Raw genomic sequence first — 13226 nt, 5'->3', positions numbered from 1 at the left:
TGATTTAATATACAATATTTGTTTTTCTCTTTCTGACTTACTTCACTCTGTATGACAGTCTCTAGATGCATCCACGTCTCTACAAATGACCCAATTTCGTTCCTTTTTATGGCTGAGTAATATTCCATTGTATATATATACCACATCTTCTTTATCCATTCCTCTGTCGATGGGCATTTAGGTTGCTTCCATGACCTGGCTATTGTAAGTAGTGCTGCAATGAACAATGGGATGCATGTGTCTTACTGAATTATGGTTTTCTCTGGGTATATGCCCAGTAGTGGGATTGGTGGGTCATATGGTAAATCTATTTTTAGTTTTTTAAGGAACTTCCATACTGTTCTCCATAGTGGCTGTATCAGTTTACATTCCCACCAACAGTGCAAGAGGGTTCCCTTTTCTCCACACCCTCTCCAGCATTCGTTGTTTGTAGATTTTCTGATGATGCCCATTCTGACTGGTGTGAGGTGATACCTCACTGTAGTTTTGATTTGCATTTCTCTAATAATTAGTGATGTTGAGCAGCTTTTCATGTGCTTCCTGGCCATCTGTATGTCTTCTTTGGAAAATGTCTATTTAAGTCTTCTGCCCATTTTGGATTGGGTTGTTTGTTTCTTTAATATTGACCTGCATGAGCTCTTTATATATTTTGGAGATTAATCCTTTCTCCATTGATTGATTTGCAAATATTTTCTCCCATTTTGAGGGTTTTCTTTTCGTCTTGTTTATGCTTTCCTTTGCTGTGCAAAAGCTTTTAAGTTTCATTAGGTCCCATTTGTTTATTTTTGTTTTTATTTCCATTACTCTAGGAGATGGGTCAAAAAAGATCTTGTTGTGATTTATGTCAAAGAGTGTTCTTCCTATGTTTTCCTCCAAGAGTTTTATAGTGTCCAGTCTTACAGTTAGGTCTCTAATCCAGTTTGAGTTTATTTTTGTGTATGGTGTTAGGTAGTGTTCTAATTTTATTCTTTTACATGTAGCTGTCCAGTTTTCCCATAACCACTTATTGAAGAGACTGTCTTTTCTCCATTATATGTCCTTGCCTCCTTTGTCATAGATTAGTTGACCATAGGTGCGTGCATTTATCTCCGGCTTTCTATCTTTTTCCATTGATCTATGTTTCTGTTTTTGTGCCAGTACCATATTGTCTTGATTACTGTAGCTTTGTAGTATAGTCTGAAGTGAAGGAGTCTGATTCCTCCAGGTCCGTTTTTTTCCCTCAAGACTGCTCTAGCTATTTGGGGTCTTTTTTATCTCCATACAAATTTAAAATTTTTTGTTCTAGTTCCGTATAAACTGCCATTGGTAATTTGATGGGGATTGCATTGAATCTGTAGATTGCTTTGGGTAGTATAGTCATTTCCACAACGTTGATTCTTCCAATACAAGAACATGGTATATCTCTACATCTGTTGGTATAATCTTTAATTTCTTTCATCAGTGTCTTACAGTTTTCTGCATACAGAGCTTTTGTCTCCCTAGGTAGGTTTATTCCTAGGTATTTTATTCTTTTTGTTGCAGTGGTAAATGGGAGTATTTCCTTAATTTCTCTTTCATATTTTTCATCATTAGTGTATAGGAATGCAAGAGATTTCTGTGCATTAATTTTGTATCCTGCAACTCTACCAAATTCATTGATTAGCTCTAATAGTTTTCTGGTGGCATCTTTAGGATTCTCTATGTATAGTATCATGTCATCTGCAAACAGTGACAGTTTTACTTCTTCTTTTCCAATTTCTATTCCTTTTATTCCTTTTTCTCTGATTGCCATGGCTAGGACTTCCAAAACTATGTTGAATAATAGTCGTGAGAGTGGACTTCCTTTTATTGTTCCTGATCTTAGAGGAAATGCTTTCAATTTTTCACCATTGAGAATGATGTTTGCTGTGGGTTTGTCATATATGGCCTTTATTATGTTGAGGTAGGTTCCCTCTGTGCCCACTTTCTGGAGACTTTTTGTCATAAATGGGTGTTTAACTTTGTCAAAAGCTTTTTCTGCATCTATTGAGATGATCATATGGTTTTTCTTCTTCAATGTGTTAATATGGTGTTATCACATTGATTGATTTGTGTACATTGAAGAATCCTTGCATCCCTGGGATAAATCTCACTTGATCATTGTGTATGATCCTTTTAATGTGTTGTTGGATTCTGTTTGCTAGTACTTTGTTGAGGACTTTTGCATCTATATTCATCAGTGATACTGGTCTATAATTTTCTTTTTATGTAGTATCTTTGTCTGGTTTTGTTATCAGGGTGATAGTGGCCTCATAGAATGAGTTTGAGAGTATTCCCCCCTCTGCAATTTTTTGGAAGAGTTTGAGAAGGATGGGTGTTAGCTCTTCTCTAAGTGTTTGATAGAATTCACCTGTGAAGCCATCTGTTCCTGGTCTTTTGTTTGTTGGAAGATTTTTTTTTTTTTTTTTTTTTTTTTTCCGGTACGCGGACCTCTCACTGTTGTGGCCTCTCCCGTTCCGCACGCTCAGGCTCAGCGGCCATGGCTCACCGGCCCAGCCGCTCCGCGGCATGTGGGATCTTCCCGGACCGGGGCAGGAACCCGTGTCCCCTGCATTGGCAGGCGGACTCTCAACCACTGCGCCACCAGGGAAGCCCTGTTGGAAGATTTTAATCACAGTTTCAATTTCATTACTTGTGATTGGTCTGTTCATATTTTCTGTTTCTTCCTGGTTCAGTCTTGGTAGGTTATACCTTTGTAAGAATTTGTCTATTTTTTCCAGGTTGTCCATTTTATTGGCATAGAGTTTCTTGTAGTAGTCTCTTAGGATGCTTTGTATTTCTGTGGTGTCTGTTGTAACATCTCCTTTTTCATTTCTAATTTTATTTATTTGAGTCCTCTCCCTCTTTTTCTTGATGAGTCTGGCTAATGGTTTCTCCATTTTGTTTATCTTCTCAAAGAACCATCTTTTAGTTTTCTTGATCTTTGCTATTGTTTTCTTTGTTTCTATTTCATTTATTTCTGCTCTGATCTTTATGAGTTCTTTCCTTCTGCTAACTCTGGGTTTTGCTTATTCTTCTTTCTCTAGTTCCTTTAGGTGTAAGGTTAGATTGTTTATTTGAGATGGTTCTTGAGATAGGCTTGTATTGCTATAAACTTCCCTCTTAGAACTGCTTTTGCTGCATCCCATAGGTTTTGGATCATTGTGTTTTCATTGTCATTTGTTACTAGGTATTTTTTGATTTTCTCTTTGATTTTTTCAGTGATCTCTTGGTTATTTAGTAATGTTTTGGTTAGCCTCCATGTGTTTGTGTTTTTTACGTTTTTTTTTTCCTGTAATTGATTTCTAATTTCATAGCGTTGTGGTCAGAAAAGATGCTTGATATGATTTCAATTTTCTTAAGTTTCCTGAGTCTTGATTTGTGACCCAAGATATGATCTATGCTGGAGAATATTCCATGTGCACTTGAGAAGAAAGTGTAATCTGCTGTTTTTGGATGGAATGTCCTATGAATATCAATTAAATCTATCTGGTGTATTGTGTCATTTGAAGCTTGTGTTTCCTTATTAATTTTCTGTTTGTATGATCTGTCCATTGGTGTAAGTGAGGTGTTAAATCCCCCACTATTATTGTGTTACTGTCAATTTCCTCTTTTATAGCTGTTGGCAGTTGCCTTATGTATTGAGGTGCTCCTATATTGGGTGCATATATATTTATAATTATATCTTCTTCTTGGATTGATCCCTTGATCATTATGTAGTGTCCTTCCTTGTCTCTAGTAACATTCTTTATTTTAAAGTCTAGTTTATCTGATATGAGTATTGCTACTCCAGGTTTCTTTTGATTTCCATTTGCAGCGAATATCTTTTTCCATCCCCTCACTTTCGGTCTGTATGTGTCCCTAGGTCTGAATTGGGTCTCTTGTAGACAGCATATATATGGGTCTTATTTTTGCATCCATTCAGCAAGCCTGTGTCTTTTGGTTGGAGCATTTAATCCCTTCACGTTTAAGGTAATTATCGATATGTATTTTCCTATGACCATTTTCTTAATGGTTTTGGGTTTGTTTTTGTAGGTCCTTTTCTTCTCTTTTATTTCCCACTTAGAGTAGTTCCTTTCGCATTTGTTGTAGATCTGGTTTGGTGATGCTGAATTCTCTTAGCTTTTGCTTGTCTGTAAAGCTTTTGATTTCTCCATTGAATCTGAATGAGATCTTTGCTTGGTAGAGTAATCTTGGTTGTAGGTTCTTCCCTTTCATCACTTTAAGTGTATCATGCCACTCCCTTCTGGCTTGTAGTGTTTTGCTGAGAAATCAGCTGTTAACCTTATCAGAGTTTCCTTGTGTATTATTTGTCATTTTTCCCTTGCTGCTTTCAATAATTTTTCTTTGTCTTTAATTTTTTCCAATTTGATTACTATGTGTCTCAGTGTGTTTCTCCTTTGGTTTATGCTGTATGGGACTCTCTGTGCTTCCTGGACTTGGGTGGCCATTTCCTTTCCCATGTTAGGGAAGTTTTCGACTATAATCTCTTCAAATATTTTCTTGGGTCCTTTCTCTCTTCTCCTTCTGGGACCCTATAGTGTGAACGTTGTTGCATTTAATGTTGTCCCAGAGGTCTCTTAGGTTGTCTTCATTTCTTTTCTTTTTTTTTTTTCTTTATTCTGTTCCACAGCAGTGAATTCCACCATTCTGTCTTCCAGGTGACTTTTCCGTTCTTCTGCCTCAGTTATTCTGCTATTGATTCCTTCTAGTGTATTTTTCATTTCAGTTATTGTATTGTTCAACTCTGTTTGTTTGTTGTTTAATTCTTCTAGATCTTTGTTAAACATTTGTTTCATCTTCTCGATCTTTGCCTCCATTCTTTTCCCGAGGTCCTGGATCATCTCCACTGTCATTATTCTGAATTCTTTTTCTGGAAGGTTGCCTATCTCCACATCGTTTAGTTGTTTTGGGGGGATTTTATCTTGTTCCTTCATCTGGTACATAACCCTCTGCCTTTTCATCTTTTCTATTTTTCTGTGAACGTGTTTTTTGTTCCACAGGCTGCAGGATTGTAGTTCTTCTTGCTTCTATTGTCTGCCCTCTGGGGGATGAGTTTATCTAAGAGGCTTGTTCAAGTTTTGTGATGGGAGGGACTGGTGGTGGGTAGAGCTGACTGTTGCTCTGGTGGGCAGAGTTCGGTAAAACTTTAATCCACTTGACTGCTGTTGGCTGGGGCTGTGTCCCCTCCCTGTTGGTGGTTTGGCCTGAGGCAACCCAACATGGGAGCCTACCTGGGCTCTTTGGTGTTGCTAATGGCGGAGTCTGGGAGGGCTTACAGCAAGGAATAGTTCCCAGAACTTCTGCTCTGCTGCCAGTGTTCTTGTCCTCACGGTGAGACAGAGCCACCACTGCCTCTGCAGAACATCCTCCAACACTAGCAGGTAGGTCTGGTTCAGTCTCCCCTGGGGTCACTGCTCCTTCCCCTGGGTCCCGATGCGCACACTACTTTGTGTGTGCCCTCCAGGAGTGGAGTCTGTTTCCCCCTGTCCTGTCAAAGTCCTGCAATCAAATTCCACTAGCCTTCAAAGTCTGATTCTCTAGGAATTCCTACTCCCGTTACCAGACCCCCATGTTTGGAAGCCTGACGTGGGGCTCAAAACTTTAATCCAGTGGGTGGACTTCTGTGGTATAAGTGTTCTCTAGTTTGTGAGTCACCCACCCAGCAGTATGGGATTTGATTTTATTATGATTGCACCCCTCCTACCATCTCACTGTTGCTTCTCCTTTGTCTTTGGATGTGGGGTATCTTTTTTGGTGAGTTCCAGTGTCTTCCTGTCGATGATTGTTCAGCAGTTAGTTGTGATTCTGGTGTTCTCTCAAGAGGGAGTGAGAGCACGTCCTTCTTCTCTGCCATCTTGGACCCTCTTTTGGATTTTCTATAAACCCAATCATGTCTTTGTTTTTTCATATTTTATAACTTTATTTTTGTTTTTCTAACAATGCACTGGCTACAACCTCCAATGTAATGTTGAATGGAAGTGGTGAAAGTGAACATTTTGTGTTGTTCCCAAATTCAGGGGGAAACATGAAATATTTCACCATTAATTATGATGTTAGCTTAGGTTTTATGGAGCTATCCTTTATCAGATTATGGAAAATCTCTTCTATTACTAGTTTGCTCAGAAATTTTATCACAGATGGTTGTTGAATTTTGCCAGAAGTCTTTCTGCATTTTTTTTGATATATTCACATGTGTTTTTCTCCTTTATTTCTGTTAATGTGGTGAATTATATTAGCTGTTTTGAATGTTAAACTAACTTTCATTCTAAGTTAGTTTAGGTAGCTGGGTAGACCTCTCTTGGTTATGAGTTTTTACCATTTTGATATATTTTTGGATTTAATTTACTATTATTTTGTTTATAATGTTTGTATGTATATTCTTCAGAGATTGACCTTCAGAGATTTCAAGGTCAGCTCTTTAACATCCTATGCCAGGCAGCCTCAAAGTATGGCAAATGTCCTTAGGGGGAAACCAGTCTTGTGTTTAAGTCCCTTTCTGATAGCAGGATTTTATCTCCTAATCACTATGATACTGCCGAAGACTTTACTCTGCCTTTCCATCCTGACTTCCAGCCTCCTGAGCTATTCCAGAACATTACAAAGGCCTTGTGTTTGGGGATCCCCTATTTTCCAGTCTGTTATGCCAGACTCACATGAACAGCAAAAGTTTTGCTGACTCTTTTGTTAGTCAGAACCTCAACTCATACTCAGAATCAACAAATGCTCCCAGAAAATAAAATGGCCTATGATTATTAGATCACTTTGGAAAAGCTCTTTCTTCCTCTAAATTTTAAGTAATCTGATTTTCACTTCTTTGAAAGCCCTTCAATTTTATTGATTGATTGATTGATTGATTGCAGTGGGAGAAGTGTCCTATTGCAATTTACTATACCTAGACTTTCACTTCACCTCTTTAGATTTGATTTTCTCATTATGAATAAGACCACAAAGTGTTGTTCTTTATAAGCCTTGAAGTCTCTAGAATTTTCATTTTGGGACTTTTAAATTCTATTTTATTAAAAAAATTTTTTCTGGAAAGAAATTTATTATTCCATACTAGCTGAAGCACACAAATTTATGGCCATGTAGAATTACACAGAAGTATGTAATTTTTTTATTGAATAAAAGATTCTTTAAATCCTATAGTTCTTTACAATTTTCAGAAGTTTCATACATATGATTTTATATATTCTCATAATAACCCTTTCCCCACCCATCCTCCTTCCCCTTTCCTCTCCCCACTGGTAATCAATAGTTTGTTCTCTGTATTTGTGAGTCTGCTTCTTTTCTGTTTTATTCACTAGTTTGTTGTATTTTTTATTTTACAGTATTTGTCTTTCTCTGTCTGACTTATTTCACTTAGCATAATGCACTCCAGCTCCATCCATGTTGCTGCAAATGGCAAGAATTCATTCTTTTTTATGGCTGAGTAGGATTCCACTGTAGATATATATCACATCTTCTTTATCCATTCATCTGTTGATGAACACTTAGGTTGCTTCCATACTTTGGCAATTGTAAATAATGCTGCTATGAACATTGGGGTGCACGTATCTCTTTGAATTAGTGTTTTTGTTTTTTTCAGTTATATTCCCAGGAGTGGAATTGCTGGGTCATATGATAATTCTATTTTTGGTTTTTTGAGAATCCTCCATACTATTTTCCACAGTGGCTGCACCAATTTACATTCCCACCAACAGAGTAGGAGTGTTCCCTTTTCTCCACATCCTATTATGGGACTTTTTAAAATATCTCTCTACATCAGCTTGCCACATAATGATATTTAACAAATCCTTTAAATATGATGAAGGTAAAAGATAATGTCTGAATTTTAATGTGAATAATTATATAAAATAATTAAATGTAATTTATGATGACCTAATTAGATTTTCTTATTTTGAGAAGAAATATAATAAATGTATTTATTTATTCCTCAGGTTTCAAATGATCTTGTTTGATCAAATAAGCCATAATATGACATAATCTAATTTATATTTGTCCGAATTGTATTACTTTAGACACAAAATACAATAGCATCTTATTTTTCTCCCATTCTTTTCTGTACACAGCCATTCCCGAACCTTGGAAACGATGAAGCTCAGAGTTCAGCCTGTAAGTTTGCAACATCAATTGATGTAACTGGTGATGCTGGTCCCAATTTAAATGACATCTGCATCAACAGAGGGACCCTTGGACTTCCAAATTTTCCAAACAGAGAATCCCAACATTTTCAGGTAATGTCTGGGGTGACACTGTTTCTCTGGGTTATGATATAATCCACATGGAAGTGTTTTTGATCTAATATTAGAGAAAAACATTCAATCAATTAACATTGTTCTTTTGAAAATCTACAGCATCCTTTGAACATGTCAAATCACTGAGAGGGAATGCAGAAGAGGTAGATTTATGGGACTCTTAATTTAAGGAGCTAATGATCTTGATGGAAAGAAAAAACACCTATAAAGTTTAGGGAAAATATATAAGCATCAAAAAAAAAAGCAAAGTTTTGGGTTCCTTTTTTTGGAGGACCAAGTAGCTGATGACAGCAAATGCATTGACAGTGAATGACACTGTAACCCTTGCTCAGTGGAAGGTGAAGTCATGTGTTAAAGCCCTGGGGCCCTAGTCTGTGGGTGATCTGGCTCACTCTCCTTCCCTTCCTGCTTCTGAGCATAACTGTGGGCCTTCTGTTAGCCTCCTGTTTCTGACCTCGTGTGTTTTCAACCTTGACTTAGACAATATTTAGCCTTGCCTTGGTTTGGTGCCCGGAAGCAGATTTCCGGTGTTCTTTACGCTGTTTCTCATCATTCTGTTTTCTTCACCTTGAGACCTGATCTCCGAGTCTTTCCTCCATTCCACCCCCTACTCCAGGTGAAAACTTGATTTTGACTGATTGCTACTGATGCCTGGCAGTTTGGTTCGATTCTTCTGGCCCTGGACTACACCCCTCCTCTGATTAATCCTGCTATAGAGACAGTTTGGAAAGACTTTGATAAGAGAAGAGAGGATAAACTCTTAATGACAAGAAACACTGTGGAAGAAGGATTTTGATAGAATTATTTAGAGAATATATCTCTGATGACCTCAAACAAACCAGACCAATCAGAGAGCTGAAAGTTATTTTAGATGCCTTTACTTAGCCACAGATGGACAACATCGCGGTCTAGGAGGTTTAGATTGTTTGTAAGAATTCACACATCTAGATAGTAGCAGTAATAGCACTTGAGCACGGGTCTCAGGTTAGGTTAAGATGAGTTTTTATTAATCTTGCTCCTCTTTTTAAAAATTCAAACAAAAAATGAGGGTAATTTTCCTCAGAGGTGTGAGTATCGTCCTTCCTCTCCTCCCTCTTTGATTTCCTTTCTAAGGCCTAGATGACATGGGGCAGGAGGCGCCATTAGTCACTGGGCTCTCTTAGTTGGTGCCACAAATTCCCTTAGCCTTGGTACCCAATGCCCTTGAACTGCTTCTGATTGCCTAGTGGGTGTCACTCTCAACACCCAAATTGTGGTTTATTGTCTGAGACAGTGTCCACTATTTTGGAAAATTGAAGAGTTACCCTACATGCTCCAATGACATATGTGCTCTTTGTTTCCTTCAGTGATTGTTTTCAGTCATAAGAAAATAGATAAGAATGAGCTAATTAGTGAAATCAAATGTTTTTTGAGTACTTAGAAAGTGCTAGGACAACGTTATTCATACTGTTTCCTTATTTACTGTTTAGCTTTATTAAATAGGTGATATTATCCATGCAAGGGAATTGAGGCTTTGCAAGACATGGCAAATTTCCACATACCGCCATCTATCTAGTAAAAGGTGGATTTAAAATTTAAACCTAAATCTGTTAGATTCCAATGGCTATGCCCTTAATTACTATAAAGCCCCGCCTTCTGCAAAAATCTAATTTGAAGGATGTTTCTTATTCTAATTTTCTCAATAACATTTGGAGGTAGATATTATTATCCCCACTTTTGATACAAGGCAAGTTGAGAATTAGGCAAGTTAAGAAACTTGCTCGGAATATTAATGGTATGGAATTCAAATTCAAGACTCTCTTGTCTCAAGCCTTACATGTTTTATACTATGCAATGTTTCCTCTACAGTAACAGATTAGAGAGATATTACAAAGTAATATTACTGACATTAATCCCTATTCTAATCTTATAGATTTTTATGGATGAAAAAATAAGATCAAAGAGGTTAACATCTTACACAGTGAAAATAGCTGGTGGCAGCACAAGATGGATTTCAACAAATGTATTCAACTCTGATTTTCATGCTGCCATTACTAACCTGTATGAACACCTAGCTAGAATATTTGATAGGCCATTAATTAATGCATTTAAAATGGAAGGCTAGAAAGCAGACACAAATCTGATAGTTGATAGGCCAATGAAGGGAGAAGATTTTATCAGGTGATATTTTGGGTCCCTCAAATCTCTGTATGCAGCAGTCAGACACACATGTGTAGATACTTCATTTGATGGTGGGAGGAATAAACAGTTTCTAAGATGACATTTAGTATTTCTTTTAGCTTTAAATACATATGAAAAGAAAGCAGACAGATCAGTGGATATTCCTTTATTCCTATTACAAAGAACAAGCCTTTCCCAAATGAAACATTAAACTTGAGCCAATATTTATTACTACAGGCTATTAAGGTATTTTTTATGTTTATACATTCTTCCACTGAAGTAATCTATATATAAAAAGATTATAAATGACATTTTTCTTGCAACATTTGGTTTCAACTTCAGTAATTATATTTAAATCCTTTTCAGGTGACACGAAATTTGTTTAGTGGCTGGTCTCTGTGGAAAATATTCCTGGCTTGTCTCTTAGCTTCTGTGATAACAGTGGCAATTGGAGTACTCATAGTGTCTCTGGTGTATAATGGGAAAAATAATAATGCCCCCATTTTTATACAACTTACTCAAAACCAGGGGACAATCTCATTGACTGAAACAAGCTCATCTGCTAGTTCCGAAACTACAGTTGCCACTAGCACAACAGATTCTACCACAACATCCAGTACCATGACTACCATCACTGAGCACACTTCAACGGAACCTACAAGTATACCAACCACTGATTCCACAGAAACCACAATTGCAACAGACGCCACTTCAACTGAAAAAACGATCACAAATACAACTGAGGGTATGACCAAAACAGCCACCACTGCTTCCACCACTTCTACTGAGACTATGACTACCACAGTTGCCACCACCACACCTCAACCAACTACCACGACAACGGCCGGCACTACCACTAAGGCTGAAACCACAACAGACAACTGATTCTTCCATTTCTGGTTAGACTACAACTACCACAGTGGCCACCACCACACCTCAACCAACTACCACGACAACGGCCGGCACTACCACTGAGGGTACAACCACAACAGACACAACTGATTCTCCCCCTTCTACTGAGACTACAACTACCACAGTGGCCACCACCACACCTCAACCAACTACCACAACAACGGCCGGCACTACCACTGAAGCTACAACCACAACAGACACAACTGCTTCCACCACTTCTACTGAGACCACGACTACCACAGTGGCCACCACCACAACTCAACCAACTACCACAACAACGGCCGGCACTACCACTGAGGGTACAACCACAACAGACAAAACTGCTTCCACCACTTCTACTGAGACCACGACTACCACAGTGGCCACCACCACAACTCAACCAACTACCACAACGGCCGGCACTACCACTGAGGGTACAACCACAACAGACACAACTGCTTCCACCACTTCTACTGAGAGTATTACTACCACAGTTGCCACCACTTCAGCTGAACCAACTAGCACAACTACTATTAGTACCATGGGTGAATCCAATGTCAGTAACTGCCAGCATAAAGCTACAGTGACCAAAATAACCACTTCTAAAACAAGATTACTTAATGACCAATTCAACTAACACTAAAATGATAGTGAATTCATCCGCAAAACAACATTTAGATGTAACAGTACCATATATTAGACCTGACCATTTAATGTGGATAGCCTCTACTTTGTGAGGTTTTTGATAATACAATTTTCATACAAAGTAAATCCAATCCATTTATTTATGCTGGAAAGCTGTTACGATTAAATAGAAAGTTACCAAATGTGATTACAGTCTTTTATTATTATAAAGTTGTAGTCTCTAATACACTAATTCCATATGTAATAAGGAAAATACATTCTATATGGTAAGGGTGTTTTAAATAGATTTACATATTACCACATCTTCTTTTTAGATTGTGCCAACATTATTTTCATTTCATTTTCTCTTTAAATCATTTTGATATATAAGTAAAATTTTAAATGTGTTATCACTATTTTCAATTAATAATTTTGTTTTCTACTACTTTTTGCAGTAATCTTATAAAGGCATTCAATTAAATACTTCCGATAAATATTTACTTATGCCTGCTATCTGCTGAAATACCAGAGAAAATTCAGAAAAAGAAAATAGCAATGCTGAGAATAATAAACTTACAAATTTGGATTCTGTTACTTAGAATTCTTGGTAATTCACAGGTTTAAATCAATGTTGATGGTACACGCACTCTACTGCAGTCCTACTGAATCAGAATCCTCAAGGGTGATCCAGAAATCTATATTTTTCAAAAAGTGTGCAAACAGGACTGATAACCGCTACTTGAAGCAGTGAATTCAGAAGGGCATTGTGACCTGTATCTTTGATGTTAGTGAGATTGATATATAAATCAGTAAATATTCTTTAAAGCACTAACAAAAGTCAATTCCATTTGTTGGTGTTAATTTTACCTATAAACAAAGGATGCTGAATAGCATATAGACACGTGAGCACATGGTAGGGACTGGGTATGGAAATGCTTTCCTTACCCAAAAGGAAAAATGTGTTTTCCAGTAATTTAAAACAAATATTTTAGTGGTCACTATGCTAATAAGAAATAATTTTTAACTATCCTTCCAAGTCAGCCTTACAGAGTTACTTTCCCCCTGTATTGCCAACCTACTTACTGTAACTATATGCAATTAATGTAATAAAACTTTATTAGAACACTCTAATTCTGTTTCCTTCATTATTTGTGTTTTTGTTTTTGTTTTGCGGTACACGGGCCTCTCACTGCTGTGGCCTCTCCCGTTGCGGAGCACAGGCTCCCGACGCGCAGGCTCAGCGGCCATGGCTCACGGGCCCAGCCGCTCTGCGGCATGTGGGATCCTCCCGGACCG

The 13226-nt window shown here is 37.6% G+C and overlaps 1 protein-coding gene across 4 annotated transcripts in view; it reads left to right on the top strand.

Moving 5' to 3' along the window:
- Positions 1–12987, top strand: part of LOC137204099 (dynactin-associated protein-like) — an 89120-nt gene extending 76133 nt beyond the window's left edge. For all 4 annotated transcript variants that reach the window (XM_067701406.1, XM_067701405.1, XM_067701407.1 and 1 more), the window contains 2 exons: positions 8070–8234; positions 10782–12987. In XM_067701406.1, coding sequence (XP_067557507.1) covers positions 8070–8234; positions 10782–11300 — 684 coding nt within the window. In that variant the 3' untranslated portion in view covers positions 11301–12987. The remainder of the gene's footprint in view (positions 1–8069; positions 8235–10781) is intronic.
- Positions 12988–13226: the final 239 nt, after the last annotated feature.

The sequence above is a fragment of the Pseudorca crassidens genome, chromosome 12 (genome assembly GCF_039906515.1).
Source record: "Pseudorca crassidens isolate mPseCra1 chromosome 12, mPseCra1.hap1, whole genome shotgun sequence".
NCBI lineage: Eukaryota > Metazoa > Chordata > Mammalia > Artiodactyla > Delphinidae > Pseudorca > Pseudorca crassidens.
The sequence above is the reverse complement of the archived record's forward strand: the minus strand, read 5'-3'. Positions and strand labels throughout refer to the sequence as shown.